This window comes from Rhinopithecus bieti, unplaced genomic scaffold (genome assembly GCF_001698545.2).
Source record: "Rhinopithecus bieti isolate Rb0 unplaced genomic scaffold, ASM169854v2 scaffold_50877, whole genome shotgun sequence".
Taxonomy (NCBI): domain Eukaryota; kingdom Metazoa; phylum Chordata; class Mammalia; order Primates; family Cercopithecidae; genus Rhinopithecus; species Rhinopithecus bieti.
In genome coordinates, this window is record NW_016821745.1 from 2791685 (window position 1) to 2811540 (window position 19856).

The 19856-nt window shown below is 49.0% G+C and overlaps 1 protein-coding gene across 1 annotated transcript in view; it reads right to left on the reverse strand.

Annotated features, from left to right (window-relative positions):
• DPP6 (dipeptidyl peptidase like 6) overlaps nucleotides 1–19856 on the reverse strand; it is a 423259-nt gene that overhangs the window by 22694 nt on the left and 380709 nt on the right. Inside the window, exons 16-17 of the mRNA XM_017860556.1 lie at nucleotides 16491–16538; nucleotides 1687–1785 (exon numbers count right to left, since the gene is read on the reverse strand). Coding sequence (XP_017716045.1) covers nucleotides 1687–1785; nucleotides 16491–16538 — 147 coding nt within the window. The remainder of the gene's footprint in view (nucleotides 1–1686; nucleotides 1786–16490; nucleotides 16539–19856) is intronic.

The window sequence follows — 19856 nt, forward strand, 5'->3', positions numbered from 1 at the left end:
TGACTTTCAGAGGTGAATGCAATGTCCAGAAAAGTTCTGATAGAGCATAGCTTCCTACGGCCAAATGGCAGGGGCAGGATTTTTTGGCCCGGGCCTGTGGTGGGCTGCAGGAAGGGCGTGGCAAGCACAGGGAAGTGAGGGTCCCTGTGCAGGGCCCACACCTGGGCTGTCCTGCAGGCTGGGACTCCAGGGCAGCCTCTGGACCCAGCCACAGTGAACTGCACTCGCTCTTGCCTAAGCCCCTAAGCCCCTCACACTGCCCTCTTCTCTGGATTGCACTCTCGCCTCTTGTGAGCCCACCCGAGGTTGACTCCAGGAACCATGTTCAAGTCCCATGTTCCATGAGCGTTCCCCACACGTCCCCAGCCCAGTCTCAGGCTCTTCTCTGAACTCTCGTGCTGTTTGCTTTCTGCTCTACGCAACGCAGCTTTGCAGCACGTACTGTTTAGGGGACCTGATTTGTTTCATGGGGTGAGCCTTGGTTCCTGCTCTTGGGAGCTGAGTCTGTCAGGTGGTTGTGTCTCTTCTAAGCTGCTGAGCACAAGGGGGCTGCCAGCGAAGATGCCAGGCCCCAGGCGACACGCCACTGTCTAGTGTCGGGGAAGGGCAGACAAAGAGGTTCCAGAGACAGTCTGGGGAGGCAAACGCAAGGCGTGTGGCTTCTCCCCGCTGCCCTTTTAGCTCCGTGTTACTTATCAGCCTCAACACGCTTTCCCCAGAGTCCTGGAAACCTTCTCTTTCAACAAAGCGCTCCTGCAGTTACTATCAGGCAGTCAGAGCTTGCACAGGAGGGAAACCTGTTTTCAGCCTCGGAGGTGACGCGCAAGCGGTGTCTCCACTTCAAGGTTTGAAGTCTCAGTTATTTGACGCCAACCTACCACCAAAAGGCTGCTATGCGTAGATGTTGGGGAGTCTGGAGGCGGACAGAGTTCTGCGGGAAGACAGTGAAATCTGCTGTGGGCATTTTACACTTGGGGTTTCCAAGAGTAACGACCTGGTGGGCAGTTAGGACACGGGGCCAGCCGGGTTGACTTGGGAGCCAGCTGCGCAGAGGTGGGAGTTGAGGCTCCCAGGCTCTGCCTCCCTCCTGGAGCTGTGAGTCCAGGTCCAGCCAATGCTGTGGGGTGTTTAGTGCTTAGCAACGCCTAGCGCAGAGTTAGTGCCCAGGAGAACTTACCGAATGGCTGGAGGGACAGTTCAAGGAAAGAAGGGCACAGGCAGAGAGAGGCAGAGTGAGAGGCGTTTCCTAGGAAGTAACAGCACTCAAACCTCCTCACGTAAACTCCGGCTGCAAGGACACCCCTCATCAGCCCACCCTCCACCAGCTGATGAGGCAGGAAGGACTTCAGATGGCACAGAAAGGGAATTTCCAGAGGGAAGAGGTTTTTCTGGACGGTCGGTGTCTTGACACGGTCACCAAACAAGAAGAGCGTTGGAGTCTGCGATCTTGCTTTGAAGCAATTGTCAGCCTCTCAGGGAGAGAGATCTTGTGCCCTGCTTTTTCTCATTTTGTCACCAGAGTGAGCATCTTGGTTCTGAACACAAGACGCTCCATGCCAGAGGAGCTGCAGGGCAAGATACACCCCTGTGCTCGGGGAGCCTTCTGTGCACGGTGCCTGCTGCTGATGACCACACTGTGTCTTTCTCTTTTTCATTCTTTTTAAAGGGGAAAAACGTAGTACTTACTATAATCATCAATCTCGATGTTCCTGTATTCCACTTTAGGCATCTGTCGGTCATTTATGGCCTTCTTGACATGTTCATTTGTTTCTAGGTCAAACATTTCTGAAAGAGAGGAAACAGGGACACGCTGAGATGCAAGGGTCACTCACGGAGGACCTCGGTGGGCCGTGGCTTTTCACGTGTGTAGACTGCTACTTTCATCAGCCTCGGAGGTGGTTGTTATTATTTCTAGTGTACAGACCAAGAAACTGGGCATTAAAAAACACGCTCAAGTTATGCACTTAAAAGCTCAGTCTCAAATCTGGGATTGGGGCGGATTAAAGATTCTCCCCACTGTCTTAGGCTCTCTCCTTCTCCCACCAGAGGTTTTTGTTCTCCGTGGTGTCACACGCACAGGTTTTGGTATGATTCTCCCCATGACTGCTGGTTTTAGGAAAACCTACATTACACATCTGTTAGGACAAATGGTTTTCCAAAAATTGTGGCCATAATAACCAGAAAAGGAAAGGAGGGTGGAAACTAGGGTGTCATCTTTATTAAATGTTCCCAGAAATAAAATGGATTCTGATCTCTCTCCTAAAACAGAAGATAAGCTGGTCTCTGGACAGACCTTAACTTCAATGACTGTATTTGTGGACAGTGGAGTGGTGTGAACCTTCCTCCACACTGTGGTGGGACTGGCTGTCCTCCCTCCATGGTAGAGACCAAGGTCAGTTCCGCACTGCGGCGTGGATGTGCTGGACCTTTGTGCCTCAGGCTGCGACAGCGCACACACGTCCTCGTTATCTATTTCTTCAAATGCAAAGAAGTCCCCTGAGGAGCCCACTCTGTTCATCTACTGAAATGGCCATTCTACTTCATTTCATCGTCTGATGTGTCATCAAAACCACCCACCTTCCTTTCTCCCTTCTCACACTAAGCCTACACATGGGGACAACTTGTGGTTCACTGTGAAAGGGAATTTTTCTGCGAGGAACTTTGCCTTTGGCTCGTCAGATCACTTTGAAGCAGCTGTAATTTGTGCACTTGTTTAGAGTAAACGAATGATCACAAACAATGCTAGAATGGATGTCCAATCATCCTCCCGTATAACTCCCTTGGAAAGAAAAAAAAAGTGCTGCTCTGACGCTCTGCAGGCGGGCGCTTCTCCAGGGCAGCTGGAGGTCAAATGACTGCCCATCTCTAGGAGACTCTGGACGTGTGGCTTAGTGTGGAGAACATGGGGCTGTGGCTTTATTCAAGAACTGTGCCCAGCAGGCCTGGCAACCTTCTGTAGAGGAACAGAGGGAAGTGGAAGGTCCCAGTGCTTGTGATGCGTAAATAAAATGAAAATGACTTGCGAGTTGCTGGACACATATTTGAATATTTAGCTTTGATTAAAAAATAAGGGGAGAAATGGTGACACTTGTTTTCAAACAGGTAGAGTTTTAACAAATCTGACATTAGACCACCACTGGGAAAGATTCCGAACATCATGTAGCATGCAAGAAACGTGTCCCTTGCAGACAGCAGGAAACACAGCTGCGTCTGCAAGGGCTGTCTGCAGTGGTGAAGTCCGAGGGAAGCCCAAGTAGACTTGACCTTAACTCTGAGACCCAGAGACCTGGCTGCAGAGGTGGCGTGTTCTCCCTCGCAGTCATGCACGTGAGTTAGGGGAGCACACTCCACGCCAAGGTGCCTGCATGCCCCCGCGCCAGCTTCACAGCCTCAGCCCACGTTCCTAATGGATGGGGGGCAGCACTCATTGGTGTTGACTGGTGTTGGACTCATTGAGTCCAAATGCCCTCAGCCCTTAATGCTCCAGGCACACACTCGGGTGAGAGGAGTTGGTTTATGAGACAGTGACTGCATATCCTTCATGTTCTATTCACAGTTACAGCAAAGGAAGACTAGCAGGGAGTGCAGCCGGGTAATGAAGAGAACACATTTCCCAAGCTCTTTGCTGCCCCAGGGCCTTTGCGCGTGCTGCTCTGTGTTTGAAATCTTCCTTGCTAGCTCCTTCTCCTCCATCAACACAAGCATCACCTCCTCCAAGAGGGGCCTGACCACCCTATCTCAGGCACCTGTCAAAATGACAGTTTAGGTCATTTTCCTGGCTGCAAATCCTTCTCCCTAACCCATGCCAAGGTATCCGTGTTCAGTCCCATCCCAGGGACAAAATGCACTAGTTTTGAGTACCCTGGGTAGATGGGTTTATGGAAAATCAATTCATTTCTTGGAAATTAAGCATCTTTAGATGGTAACGTGTCTGGGTTTCCACCCAAGTCTTTCTCCTTGTTCCCATGTGGACCCAGGAAACTAAACAGGACTGAGAGGTCCTCCTGAGTGTCTCAGGAAGCTGCAAAAGTTCCCCAGGCTCAGACCTCTTGAATGGCAAGAGTTGGAAAAACCGAGGCTGGACTGTCAACCAGTGTTTCCCACATGGCACAGACCCAAGAACCCAAAGCAAACTGCATTACATTGATGGAAAAGTTTCTGATGCTTAGAAGACTAATGATGTGCCTAAGTTAATTCACTGGACTCTGGGACTATGAGGCAATCCATGCATACTCTCCAAACTCCAGCCGATTGTCGGAGACCAGTGCCTGGATCTCATGAGGTCATCTTGATGCTTCAGCTGTAACCCTTGGAGAACCTGTGATCTTTGCTGCTCTGCCTGCTGACATGATCATCCCAGGTGGAAAACAGGTGAGGAACTTGGGGTGTGCAAATGTGGGTCAAATGATAGAAGTGACAAGCCAGGTAGGTCAAGGGAATTGGCAGGAAAAAGGTAGACAGACCCTCTACCAACAAGAACAGAGATGGGCTTCTTGCTACCAGTTAGCTTCTGCTTCTGCGTCCCAGAAAGGGCTTCAGCGGGGGGGTCTGCTGGTGGCAAGAGCCTGTCTGGATGACTACATCTCAAAATGAGAGAAAGTGCAGACAGACCCTCTCACAGCCGGTTAAAGGTCTTGTCTCCGTATGTACGCAGGTGAATTTGATGTTTCCGGTGCCACAGTGCGATCTCAAATGCTGATCACGAAGGAGAAAGTTAAACTCAGGGAGCAATGTGTTCTGCTGCCCTCTGAGTCAGGCTTGCCTAGAGCTAACGGATCACAGGCTGGCCACCAAACACCCGTTACCATTTCTGGATCTGAGAGTTCTGGCTTCATGTGGGAACACACCACGTTCTGATGGCTCACAGACTGCACAGGCTGCACGTGAATACCTCGTTCCTCTCTATTGAAATCCCACCCTTCACAGGAAAGCACCAAAGCAACAGACTATTAAATTTAGTTAAATATTAGATTTCTCATTTAATGATTGCCCACACAACTGGTTTTATCAGCAGAGAGCTGACTGTCCCACAGGGGACTTGAGTTAAGCCATTTTATTTGTTCCCATAATTGCATTCAAAGAGGGCAGGAGCTCAGCAGAGAAATCAGAAAAGATTGGCATATTCCCTGAAGGACCCTTCTTTTGACTTCAGGGCAGTGGGGACCTCCAGTCTGGAGCATACAAATGGCCACTCCTTAATTAAATGTGAGCTCCCTCTCATATTTGGTGGAATTAGCTATTATCAGATCTGGACACCGTGAGACCGCAGAGACTCATGCCTGCTCACGAGGCTGCTTCCCTCGCTGCCCCCCATGGGCAGGTCGTGGTGTAGCTGTGCACTGTTGCAAGACATGCTTCCAAGTGGCCCAGCAGGTTCAGGGGATTGGTGGAATCACCACTGTGCTAAATTTTGGAAAATTGGTGACCAGATCCAATGAAAACCAATAGGCAACGGATCTAAAAGAGGAGGAGAGCAGCCCCTTCCCTTTCTCATATTTCCACAAGAAGTAAAACTGCAGGATGGTGTCTGCACGCGGAGGCTTAGGCAGAAGTCTCTCCGGCATCTCCCTGTTGCCTTGGCCTGACTTCCCCTGCCTGGGTTTTCTGTGCCTTTCTAGTCCAGGCCTCTCCTGCCCTATTTCTGCTCACTCGTCACGTGCACCTTCCCCTGTGGCCATCAGTAAGACCCCTCTCTGCCCCACCTCGCCCCCTCTCTGTGCTCTTGCAGCTGCCATCTGCCCACCCCAGGGCTGTGCCATCAGTCGTATTCCAAGACCAGATTCAGGCCCAGAGCCCGCATGACTACTGTTTAAACTTACTCACCTTAACTGGATATCTCTTTTCTTTGAGCTCCATTTTTGTTTGTTGAGACAGGGTCTTGCACCCAGGTTGGAGTGCAGTGGTAAAATCATAACTCACTGCAGCCTCAAAGTCCTGGGCTCAAGCAATCCTCCCACCTTGGCCTCCCGAGTAGCTGGGATTACAGGCATACCCCACCATAACCGGCTAAATTTTGTAATTTTTGCAGAGGTAGGGTCTCACTCTGTTGCCCAGGCTAGTCTCAAACTCCTGGACTCAAGAGATCTTCCTCGCTGGGTGCAGTGGCTCACACCTGTAATCCCAACTTCATCTCTACAAAATATAAAAATAAAAAAATCCAGGCATGGTGGCACACACCTGTGGTCCCAGTTACTCAGGAGGCTGAAGTGGGAGGACAGCTTGAGCCCTGGAGGTCGAGGCTGCAGTGGGAGGATGGCTTGAGCCACGATTGCACCACTGCCCTGGAGCCTAGGTGACAGAGCAAGACACCATCTCAAAAAAAAAAAAAAAAAAAAAAATCCCATGAAAGGATTGTAGAATCTTGGGGCCAAGATACTAAATATTACATTTCTTAAAATCATATTGTCCTTCCTTCCACATATACATGCAGTGATCAATAGAGACATGTTTTATGAACAAAATAGAAGAGACAAAGGAAAGGGTTCGGGCGCGGCGGCTCACATCTGTAATCCCAACGCTTTGGGAGGCCAAGGCGGGAGGATCACTTGAGTCCAGGAGTCTGAGGCCAGCCTGGGCAACATAGGGAAAACTGATCTCTCCAAGGGAAAATGTAAAAATTAGCCAGGCATGGTGATGCATGCCTGTAGTCCCAGCTACTCATGGGACTGAGGTGGGAGGATTGCTTGAGCCCAAAAGGTCAAAAAAGAAAAAGAGGTCCTGCCACCTTGGTCTCCCAAAATGTTGGGATTCCAGGTGTGAGCCACAGCACCCAGCCTCTTTTCTCTGAACTCCAAATGTTGAGTTGTGAGAGTCAGTGTGACACAGTTTGGGCAACTGTTGTGCTTTTTGTCATATCTTTTTTCCTCCAGTCAGATTTTAAGCAACTGGAGGGAAGGGTCCCAGTAGGCAGCATTTATTTTTGGTCCTTCTAGCATCACACTAGGCCCCTGGCAGGCGTTCAATGCCAGAGGAGTTGTGCATTGAGTGGACCCGTGTGTGTGTCTCCCAGCCCACAGATGAGTGGGTGCAGTGGCTGGCACAGTGCCCAGCCTGGAGGTGCTCCTCGAGGCACTGAGAGCTGCTGGGTGGCAGTGAAGCCCAGCTCTCCTCCCGCATTAGGTAGTAGAGAGGACGAAGCACCTGTAGACATCCTGCAGGGTGTGCAGCTCCAAGCGCGGCTTGTTTTCCACTCTGTGTTAGCCAAATGCCAGCTCGCCCACCCAAGATGCTGGACCGAAGTCTAACACGTTCCGACAGCAAATCTGCAAACACTCCACTCACCAGGACAGCTGCTCACGTGTGCACCTCTGTGGGTCCAGAAGATTTCAAGCACAGACACATGGCGGGATTCGGGAGACCAGTTCCCAGGCTCTCCGCATTCACAGGAGCCTACTGGCAAATGTGCTGAGAATGGACATGCCTGATTCATCCAAGGAGCTGCTCCTTTCCTGTGCCTCTTTCATCATGGCCTTACACAGGCGTCGCGAGGGCAAGGAAGGCCTTGGAGCCCCCTCGTCTGTCCCTGGGGCATCTTGCACACAGGTGGGCCCCGCATGAAGGATGAGGGACCACCGAGGCTGAGTTCACTAAGAGAACCCCACCCAGCCCAGTAATGGGTAAGAGCCCCCAGCAACGTGGTCGGCTTGTCATCCTTTGATTTTAACAAAACCGAAGGGGAATCTCACTGAGCTAAAAATCAATAGATCATTAAAAATAATCCTTAATGACAGAGAATGGATGGGCCACAATGTTTTGGCATATAGGTCAGGAGTTCAGAGAAAATGGCACTGCTATAACAAGACTCCTCTCCGTCAATTTACTTATTTACATGAACACATTTTCAGAGGTTCTACAGAAACAAAGAAGCAACCACCAAAAGCAGTGACAGAACCAGGAGCGCACACGTTTCTGACAAGGTCTTCTCTGGAAATGGGTCAGGTGCGCTCATGAGCCGAGTGAAAAACCACGATGCCCAGCTTGCTAAGAGATGCGTTTCAGAGCAATCATAACGTTTTATGTCCAACAATTATCAAAGTTTGTAAAGTATCCTCATTGCTTGATGTGAACAAGTGATAATTATGATGATAATTCCATCGAACAAGCAATGATTATGGCCTTATGGTCACTGGAAATTCAAAAGAAAAAACCTTTACAAGATTTCCAAGATTAAATGACATTAGGACAGAATTCTGGGGTGATGGGCCAGCAAATGGAATGTAAATATCAGCTCGAGGAGGAAAAGGAAGGATGTAAAGCTAAGAAGAACTTGTTCCAGAAACATCTAACTGGGCGGTGGTCGGTATCAAATTGCCACAATACTTAGATATCACAGGATGATGTAATTTATTTTAAAGTAAAATACAATATGCTAAAAACTTATTCTGTATAGTTTTGAATTAATGAGAAAAACTTTAGGTGACAACTTAAAATATGTATGGGATACATGATTTCTCAAAAATTCTCTTAGGGATTTCACGAGCAAAACTACTTGAGGACTGAGGGCCCAGTTTCCTCTGTCTTGGCCTGACTTGGCAAGGTCCCCTCACATAAAGGCCACTTTATAATGAGACTTTCTTTGGCAACCAAATTGCTCCTTAAAGTGTTTGAAAGCTGTGGGTCTTAGTTACAAACTTGTCCGATGCAGCTGTGTTAGGACATAGGGCTGAAATTAGGCAGCAGGGTGCTTTCGAAATGACAGGCTTTCTTCTTCTCCTCCTTCTCCTTCTCCTTCTCCTTCTTTCTTTTTTAACATTTACTTTCCTTTATCTTTTTACATTTTTAGTCCTTTTGGTTCTGCCCCATATGATCTGTAGGAAAGAGCTGGCTTTTACCTCCAGGTCTGAAACGGGTTTGTGCACTTGCTGGACGGCCCCAGCCTCAGTGGTGGCTCCATGGCTGTGATGGGGCAGCTGTCCGCTGTGTCCCAGCCGCTGTTTCTGAGAGTCAGAGCTCTGCCCAACTGGCCTGCAGGGTGAGAGACATGAGGACCTGCTCTCCAGACACCCACCCAGTCACCTGCTGCTGCACCCAAAGAGGCAGCAGAGCTGTTCCTTCTTCTTCTTTTCTTTTTTTTTTGAGACGGAGTCTCACTCGCTCTGTCGCCCAGGCTGGAGTGCTGTGGTGCAATCTCGGCTCACTGCAAGCTCTGCCTCCCGGGCTCACGCCATTCTCCTGCCTCAGCCTCCCAAGTAGCTGGGACTACAGGTGCCTGCCACCACGCCCGGCTAATTTTTTTTGTATTTTTAGTAGAGATGGGGTTTCACTGTGCTAGCCAGGATGGTCTCGATTTCCTGACCTTGTGAGCCACTCGCCTCAGCCTCCCAAAGTGCTGGAATTATACGTGTGAGCCACCATGCCCGGCCAGGGCTGTTTCTTCTTTGTTAGGACTAGACAAGACCCAGGTTTTAAGGGCCACAGGCTGTAGGATTCTGCACGATGCTTCGCCACCCTTGGCAAGTGCCACACCTCCCCAGACTGGATTGAGATGGCAGCTCTTCAGCCCCTTTCCAGTTGCATCTCTCCCTGCAGGTCCTGCAGAGGCAGCCCCTCCTTGGAGGCCCCCCAGCTGGTCCAGACTCTCATCCTCTTCACCACGGACCCCAGCAGCCCTCCCGTCTGCAACCTCAGGCCCTTCCATCCATTCGCTGCATGGCGACCAGAAGCTTTTAGAGAGGGACGTCTGACTGCTCCCCCTGGAACCTGCAGGATGGCGGGCACACTCCTTGGTATGTAGTGTGCCAGTGACACATGGGCCCTCTAGAATGCCATGCTCCTGACGTCTCCCCAGGTGTGGGCGCCCCGTGCTTGATGGAAGGGGAGCTGTGGGCACAGCCTCAACAGTCCAGGAGGGGGTCCCTCAGGGAGAAGGTGGGGCAGGTGCAGGGGTGCTCCTAGCAGCACGGGTGCAAGAACAGAGACTGGAAGCCTACTGTGTCCGGCGTTGCTTCATGGACCCACCTGGGCACCACTGGTGGTAGGGGCTGGTTTTGCTTTCTTATAAAAACCCAAATGAAGAGAGTAGGAGGGAGAGAAACCTAATTTTTGATGCCATAAAGGAGCGGGAACCAGGCTGCCTAGTGATCCCAAGCTCCCACATGTGCTTGCGGGACGCCGTGGGGTGCTGTCAGCCAGCGCAGCCAGCTTCAACCCCGCCACATGCACACTTTCTCTGCATGGCTGTGGCGCTGCATTGCAAGTCACATGGTGATTTCAACTCCCACACGTGGAGTTGGCATCCACGTCTCTAAGTGAACCTGCCTTTCATATTTACATTAAAGCCCGCAACATATTCACTATGATTTTGTTGGTTTTTTTATCCCAATACCTAAGTTGTTTGAATATCCAGGCACCAAATGAGTATAGGTTGGTCCCAACCATAATTACCTTCTTAAGGAAACAGCTTTTAAATAATTCAGAGTCACATCTGTGAACACCCCGCAGGCTCTGTTTGTAGATAAGATTTTCTAAAGAGGAAAAAAGTCAGATATTCCCAGGGTGGTTTTGGGGTCAGTGGGGGAGAGGAGGAGAAAGGACAAAGAATTCTGAAACAGTAATTTCAAATTTCACAGCAGGGCTGGAAGAGGATAGTGTGATGAAGCCGGGTCCCAGCCTGCCAGAGCCCCCCTTGCTAACTGATAACCAGCGCCGAGGCTTTGCACTGTAACGGAGCGTGGGCCACACCTCGGCTGCCGGTCATAGCGTCACACAGCGGCTCAGGAGCTGGCTCTCTGAGACCTCCTGCCTTTCCCTGTCCAGCTGTAGGCCACGGGCCCCGCTTTCCTGGCTCAGCCCTGCAGGGCAGGTTGGAAGTGCTGCTGCTTTGCACACTGTTCACTACAGGCGTGAGCTGCAGATGCCTGTGCTGGCATGGCCTCACCAGGGCTGATCTCAACCAGCGGTGATTTTTTGACCAGCAGCTCAGTGGTCACAGGGCCTGCCGCTGTGAGCACGTTTCCCACGTGGCAGCGACGTGAAGGCCAGGAGATCCTGGGTCTTGGGGTCTGGGGCTGCCTTTTGTCCCTTGTCAGACATCTGGTATCAGCCCCCAGCCCACAGTCAAGAGCGCCTGCTTGGAAGTCAGATAAGACAAGAGTCTAGGCCTTGCCCTGAAGTTTGCTGTGGATCTCTGATGAATTATTGAACCTCATAGGGTTGGTACAAGGAAGGGGCTGGTGCTGTGTGGAGAGCCCAGAACTGCTGCTACGATTACATTCAAAAGAGAATAATGAATGGCCAGCCAAGGGCTGCTGCCTGGGGGGCTAAGAGGCTAGCATTAGAGGGTGAAGTTCAAGGGCTGAGCTCTCCCAGTGCATGGAGTATGACCCCAGCCTGTGCATGGAGGCTGAGCTGCTGCAGGAAGCAGAGCCCTTAATTCCACGGGGCCCCCCACTGGTTTAAGAGCCATCAGGGCCTGAGGAGCATCTCTTCCCTGGGACATGAAAGGCTTTTCAGAGCAGGAGACAGTGCCATGTTGCACGCTCACCCCAGAGCTGGTTCGGATGGGCCCTGGGGGTGGTGTACAGGCAGAGAAGGTGCTGAGAACGAGCTGCAGGTGTGACTGCTTCCACCTCCCCAGACTCATCTCAATGGGAGTGCAGGCTGGGCACCGCTCTGGATTTGCAGTTGTCCTTCAGACCGCCTGAGGGCAGGTGACTGAGCAGCGCCATGCAATGCCCATCTGTCTGGAAGAACAGGCTCTGTTGGAGCCTTACTGCTTGGGTCCGAGATGTAACTCCATCGCTTTTGCTTCCTCGCTGCGTGCATGTGGCCCAATCACCTAAGCTGCTGTGCCTCAGCTTCCTTAGCTGACAAGTGGGGATGATAGCAGTTCCCACCTCACAGGCTGTTGTGAGGATGAAATGAACTAAAGTATGTAAAGTATTTGCCACAGCACCCATCCTGGAGCAAGTTCCCTGTCACCTCTAGCCTTACTCTGGCCCCTGATCAGAACACGGTTGTCTGAGACATTCAGGATGGAGCATCAAATGGAACAAGTACAAGTGGTGTGGGGTTCTGCAGAATCCTAATGATGCAGAACCGCGAGTCGGCTGAGTGTTCGGATGAAACAGGCATCTGCAGGGATGGGTAATTTACTGCTTGCCTTTGTGTTGCTCCTGGAAGTCTTCCAGTGGCCTTTTGAGTCGTGAAAGAGGACAACTGATCTCAAGCTTACCTGAGGCCCAAAGGCTGGTGTGTGAAGTGCTGGCCTGAGAATGGCTTTGTTGCCTGCCTGAGATGCACATCCACCCGCAAACCTCAGGCTGTGGACCCTGCATCTACTACAGAGGCCATGAGGAGTCTCTGATGTGGTCCAACCACACCGCGAACAAGATGCTGCTGGAAATGGGGGCCTGGAAACACCAGGCACCTGCCTCCTCACCCAGGATGCATCAGTTTGGCAGACAAAATGAAAGCTCAGTGCATTTTGTTTGGGGAGGATGCAGCTGGGTTGGAGACGGGCTGTGAAGCGTCGCAAGAGGACATCAGACCTATCAAAAGGTAAACACACTGAAGAAGCCCCACACGCCTCCCACGGCAAACACCTGTGGGTTAGAACTCAGGGCTGGGTTTGGCACTTCACCAGCGCCTGCCATGCTCGGCTCTTATTTCCCACGTGGACCGGAAGCCATTCATGCACCTACGATGTGCCACCCCTCAGGGACTGCCATGCAAGGATGGGATTTCAGGCAGTTTTATCCAGGCACAGGGAAAAAGCAGGTGTTCAGGAACGTGGAGCCCCTCAAACCACGAAGTCTGCATGTAACATAGACCCTGAGCAAGATGGGGCCCCTACTGTCCTCCTGGGGATGGGAATGACAATCACCTCAGCCACATTTAATCTTTTTTTTTTTTTTTTTCCAAGTTAAAATGACAGCTTAAGTCACCATCCTGAAAGAGCTTGAACTATTTTGACAGCCAGAAATACAGAAACAGGCCAGGATGGGATGAAATATTCCTAGAGTTTGAATTAGGCTCCAGGAAACCCAGAGTCAAATACTGCTATAGAAATAGGCTTGTAAAATAAATGTAACCAAAATAATTCTAAACGCCGTCCAGTTTCCAGTTAGTCAGCACTTTGCTGAGATCGAGCGCAATGATGTTACCTTCAGGTTCACTGTTACATTTCACACAGAGAATAAGGGAGTACAGGCCAGCAACACCAGCCCCATCCTGTGTGCACAGTGCTTTTTATTTCTTAAGACACTGGGTCCTATCTCTTTGCTTCCAGGAGTCACAGTTACCAAAGTGACAGCTCACCTGCAAACAGTGAAATGCTTCCTAAAAAATTCCCATCTGGCTGGGCGCGGTGGCTCAAGCCTGTAATCCCAGCACTTTGGGAGGCCGAGATGGGCGGATCACGAGGTCAGGAGATCGAAACCATCCTGGCTAATACGGTGAAACCCTGTCTCTACTAAAAAATACAAAAAACCAGCCGGGCGAGGTGGCAGGCGCCTGTAGTCCCAGCTACTCGGGAGGCTGAGGCAGGAGAATGGCGTGAACCCGGGAGGCGGAGCTTGCAGTGAGCTGAGATCCGGCCACTGCACTCTAGCCTGGGCAATAGAGCGAGACTCTGTCTCAAAAAAAAAAAAAAATTCCCATCTATGCAGCTCTGCGATGGATATGGATGGCAACCTAGGGCCTATGGTCTGTCAATATTGATTGGATTGATTGGTTAATGCAGTAGCCAATCCCACAGAAGAAAAGAAGTGGTTGTTTGGTTTTCCAGCAGAGTTAACAAAATTTCCTGGATCTTTGAGCACATTAGTGTGTTGTACTTGCTGGAAGACGTTTGGTCAATTCTTACTGGGACTCTCTTCCAAAGAATTGCACCTCAGCCTGCCTATATATTACCTTATTCTTATAAATGGAAAAAATGAAATATTTTCTCAATGATGTCACACATGTCTAAGATATAGGCTGGCTTCATTTTCATTCACACGTGAGCCTTGGAAACTGTGTTGACTTGATCCAGCACCGTGGGAGCTGTTAGGAGCCCCAAGGACTGACCACATCCAGGCTGGAAATGGCTTAGAAGTCAAAATGCATTTCCCAAAAGTCGGGACTATATTAACCTTTGAACTTGAATAGATTAATAATAGCTTCCCCCAAAGAAGTAGAAAGCATTTAAGGGAATGACTTTTGTAAGAAGAGCCATATGCTATATCATATTTTTCAAAGTCAAAAAATACTTTTGTGTTTTTTATTAGACCACAGATTAGAAAAAACTTTTAAATTTGAAATAATTATAGATTCCTAGGAAGTTGCACAAATAGTACATAGAGTCCTGTGTCCCCACTTCCAGGGTCCCCAGTGGTGGCATCTCACAGAACCATCGGGTAACAGCCAACCCGGGAGGCTGCAATGCTGTGAGCTGCATTGGACACCTCATCTAATTTCTACCAGATCATCAATTTTTTAAGAAGGGGAAAACCTCACAAATATCAGAAAGGTGTCCACGGACTCTAATGAAAGTACACATTTTCTTAAGGAAAAAAAAGATGTCATAGCTGAGGCTCTGTGCAACATCTGCATTTTTTCAGGGAAAATTCCACCTAAGGAGGTCTAGCACGGGTATTTTAAACGTTCACTGTCATGCTGGAGTACGTCTGTCAGACTCCACCGACCCCAGGCCTCGGTGGAAGTTCTAGCCCAGCCTCTGCGGCCTCCTGGACGGCTCTTCACAGACACGTGCCCGTTAGAGTGGGCAGAGGGTGTGTGGATGCAGGGAGGTGGGAGACCCAGGCAATCGCTCCCAACATCCTTCTGGGGATACTGCCCCCATTGCACAAATGACCCAGATTCCCAAACCTTGCAGGTGAGGCTGGAAAGGGGCCAGGGGGCAGGTGAACCTCTTTGCTGGGGAAACCAGCCCCTCCTCTGGGGAGGAAGACAGGAAGGTCATCCCGATTCTTCTCAGCACTGGGTCCCTCCAACGGCCATTCTGAGTGTTTTTGTGTATGCATTCTGACATCCACTTTATGGCTTTTGGTGGGGGGGGCGGTTTAAAATCTATTCATTTATTGCTGGTTTTATGATTACTTATGCTTTGGTTTTGAATTTCTAACGATGATTTGATAGCTTGGCAGACGACCATCATTATGGGCTAAGTGCTGTCTCTTTAAACAAATCTATTTTGTCCACTTTGGAACACTTTAACCACTTCATGGTGTCTAAACATATGTTTGGAGTTCTCCTTTCCAACATGCCCCCCTCCTCCCCAGTTCTCCTGGAGCTTAAAGTACCATCACAGAGAGAGGGATCAGGGAGCTGCTGACACTTGATGGTCACTGGAGACGTGGAGTCACCTCTGTCTCCAGACCTAGGGGAACTCCGGACTCTGGCCATGAGGTTTGGCCTCCTGCCAGGGAAGGGGGCTCCCGGACGTGGAAGGGAGTGGGAGGGATTTGGGGGAAGGAGGACACAGGCTGCTTTGGGTTAGACGGAGGGAGGGCTGGAAAGGGAGGGACCGAGGGCGAGTTCTCTTTGTTTCTCAGCTGTGCCGTGCGTCTGCCTCCCACTGCACACAGCATACATCCCTCGCATAAACATGGATGTGCCCATGGCGACCTGCGTAGGGTCCCTCCGAGCAAACACATGCCACCTCAAGAGACCCTGGGAGGTCTTACGAAGACTCCGTTCTTGACCAAACTTGAGTGAGGCTCCTCTGAGTCCTCTTCTTGACCAGGCTTCAACCTTGATCCTATCTTGTCTGGCCTGCATTGCCCAGCTTTTGCAAGAAGTCCCTGCCCCTGATATCTGATCACCCTCCATAACTGAGCAAGTTCCTCATCCTCCACCTTTGAGCCTAAGTCCTTGTCCTGCCTGTCAGCAAGGATCTTGTGAGATCAGCTTAGCAAAAATCCCCTCCCACCGATGCCTTCTCTTAGCAGTTGTCCATCCACAGACCCCTCTCTCTGCTCTTTGGCCATAATAAACCCCCACTGGATCTTGCTGTATTTGAAATTGAGCCTGAATCTCCCTCCCCTTTCACAACAGTCCTGAAAAAGCCTTCCCTACCATTTTACAAATGGTAGAATCAGTTTTTCTCTGACATCCTGTGCATCATGGATGCAGAGACCCTCCATGCCACGAAGCCCCTAGACCCACAAAGACAGATGAGCCTCCATGCGCCCCTCAAGTCTTGGCACCACATGGCAGGTTCTCATTGGGGATGGACTCATGTCAGGCTACAAAGCCTTTCGAGCTGGCTGTTCAGAGGATGTCAGGCTATGACCTGGGTAGCCCTGGAATGACCCTCCAGACTCAGCACTTGTGAAGGGGTGTGGGGCCCTCTGATTGGGGTATGCAGACCCTGGCTTTCATCATATTTAGCTGATCTTGGTGATCAGCATGGCCTACTCTGAACTGCTAGGACATGACTCCTCCCTCTGTCCCTGAGCAGGAGAATGTGGGCCAACTGATCTCATAGAGTGTTTTGCTTCCTTTCTCCTGGGTCTCAGGAAAATTTAAGGAAAAAAAAGAGGACTTACTTTTCTTATCTGTTGTGTTGTGCACTGTCACCATAGGAATACCGGGACCTGTGTTGGGCAGAGAAGAGCCAGGAAGAAAACAAAAACAAAGCCATTAGTTTAGCTGAGAACAGAAAAAGAAAACAAGTTTTCCTTATACCATGGAGATAGATGTGCAGAGCCTGGAGAACCCGAATTCACAGAAGAGTAATCAATGATGGGATGGCAGAGGCCAGGCCGGCAGGGGGGCCAAGGCACAGCTCCCTACCTCTGCACCTGTGTTAATTACAACACACCCAACTCAAAGTCCATATTTTCAGATTATTGTAACGCCATAAAACATCATTCTATGAAGCATCACATGTGGTTTATATCCTCATAGCCTCATTTTTTACCACACAGACACACATTCCAGGATGGCTTTACAGGTTCTTATAAATTACTGAAGCCTCAGTGCTAAGTCTGCTGGCTCCCCCAGGAAGGATGTCGCTCCATCCAATGGGTCTCTCATAACCCCTTGTACAAACTTATTCATGTAACAGGAATATTTTGAAAATGTCAAACTATATTTCAGTTTTCCCTTGAATCACTAGCTTGCAGCTTCCTAGCTGCAGGAATGTTGCAGCCCTGAGAAGTGAGAAGGAAGGTCCAATTCAGGACCAAGTGGCCCCTGATCCGTTTTCTCTGCAGGTGACTTCTCAATTCTTCTTAGCAAAAGGAGAGTCCAGAAAGAAAAAAAAAAAGTCTCTGAATTATTTTCTATATCTTTTTGAAAACATATTAACAGGCAGGCCTGGTGACTTTTCCAACCTTATTTCAGCCATTGTCCTCTGCACTCACCCGCTCCAGCTAGCTGGCCTTCCTGTAGGGCTGGAGGCATGTCAGGCCTTTTCCCACTGAGCCGCTTGTTCTCACTGCCTGAAATGCTCTGCCCCTAGACACTGCCATGGCCTGTCTTTCTCTTCATTCAAATCTCTACTCAAATGCTTTCTCCAACTGTCCCATCTAAAGGAACTCCCCTCCATGACCATGTGGTCAGCCTCCATCCTCACGGCTTTCCTGATCTTTGTAGAACTTATTATCACACACTATGCTATCAGGGCCTTATAATATGTAATTATCAGTGTACTTGCTTGCTGTCCTTCTCTTCATCTATTGCACTAGGATGTAAGCTCTGAGAGAGTCAAGAATGGTTCAGATTCACTGCTGTTATTTTCTGCATCAAGAAGGGTGTTTTGAATAGAGTTGGTGTTCGATTGCATGTTTGTGGAGTGAATGCTGAATGAGAAAGCACAGAGCATACAGGAGAGGCAGGAGAGGGAGAAGAGGCAGGAGAGGCTGCCCCTTTGGCTCAGGTGGATTGTGGGAAGATGCAGGGAGAAAGAGGAAGTGGGAAGTGGGTGGTCCAAGGGAGACAGATGCACTGTGGGAACACCGTGGCCAGGGCTGCTGCTTGTGTTCTGCTTCAGGCTACAGACCCAGGATGCCATGGACTCACAAGGGGTGGCCATAGCAAAGCTGAAGGATGCACACTATCTTGGGCAGAGGGATGGCTGGAGTTCAGTATTCCTGCAGTCATCATCAAAACTCCCCACACACTTCTGAGGGGTCATCTGACAACTGGCTGAAAGTCAGGGAATCTGCTATGGATCCCACCATGCTGAGGGCTTCAAGGCCTCACTGCAGAGGCCCCAGAGTGGACACCCTAGTCCAGGGCCCAAAGAGCATGTAGCAGAAATGCAAGGAGTCCTCTCCCCTTGAAAGGTAAGGTGGAAGGTCTGGCTGGTGCCCATCCACAGGTCCAGCTGAGCTGAGACACATAGACTATGGGTCATGCTGGCCTTGGACCTCAGAGCAGAGGCCTATCTGCTGCCCAAGGACTGGATCCAGGCTCTACCCCAGGCACAAAGTCCAGGAGTCCAGGGCCCTTTTCCCCAATGTAGTGCCCTCTCTGTTCACCCACAGATGGGGCTGCCAGAGGATAGGCAGGATGCCTGGTTCCATGTGGTGCTCAGATAAAGAATAAGCATTTTCTTACCGTAAGTCTGTCCCATGCAGCATTTGGGACACACTACAAAAAATTATTTGTGGTTTAGCTAAAATTCAAATGTAATTGAGTAGGTTAAATTTTTATTTGCTAAATATGGCACCCCCTACCCAGTGAGGGAACAGTGATCTGAAAGTCTACATATTTACACCCAAAGAGGCAGCACTTAGCAAAAGAGATTGAAATACCAGTTTAAATTATTGAGTTAAACTAAGTTTCTTGGCTCTAAGATCCACTTCCCCTGCATGGGGAGTTTAAGTGAAAGAAAGATTATTGAAAAATAAAGACCCTATATCTATTTTCTCTGCACATTTCAGGGTGAGTAAATTTGCAAACAGAATATCTCCTATGTTCTTATTAATAATGTAAACGATTGTTATTTATTTAGTGCCTACTACGTAAAAAGCATGCTGTTAGGTTTTTTATGAATAATTTCTAATCAAATCCTCACAGCAGCTCTGTAAAGTAGATATTTCTAACCATATTTTACAGAGGAAAAAAACCACAGGTGTATAGTTTTAATTCTTTTGTCTCATCCATACAATAAAAAAGCTACTGAGCCTGAATTAGTTGCTTTTCATCTTTTAATTTACAAACTTAATATATGTTTCTAAAAAACTTCAAACACTAAAGAAAGGAACAAAGTAACAGTGATCTGTTTCACCCCCACTTCCCAGAGGTAACCTAAATGTTGCTAAAATGTACTTAAAAATGTTTGTATGCACATACATGGTCATATTTACACATGAGTATTTTAAACATAGACAAAAATAACATGAAAATGGTTGCATGTATATCTGCAAGCTTTATAAAATCTTAACATTACACTGTGTTACTCTATTTTAAGTTAGTTTTTCTAAAGTTTATTTCTTGAAAGGCTAAAAAAAATTGACAAAAATTTAGCCAGACTAAGAAAAAAAGAGAGAAGACGCAAATAAAATCAGAAATGAAGGAGGAGATGTTACAGCTGATAACACAGGAATACAAAGGATCTTAAGAGACTTAAGAGACTACTGTGAGTAGTAGTAATCTACCAACAAAGAAAAGCCCAGGACCTGATGGCTTCACTGCTGAATCCTACCAACATTTAGAGAAGAACTAATACCAGTCCTTCTCAAACTCTTCCAAAAAATGGAATGGGAGGGAATACTTTCAAACTCATTTTATGAGGCCAGCATTACCCTGACACCAAAGCCAGACAAAGAGACTAGCAAACACCCCCACCCCTGCCAAAAACCCCATCTACAGTCTAATATCCCTAATGAACATAGATGCAAAAATCCTCAACAAAATACTGGCAAATCATATTCAATGGTACATTAAAAGGATCACTAATTGGA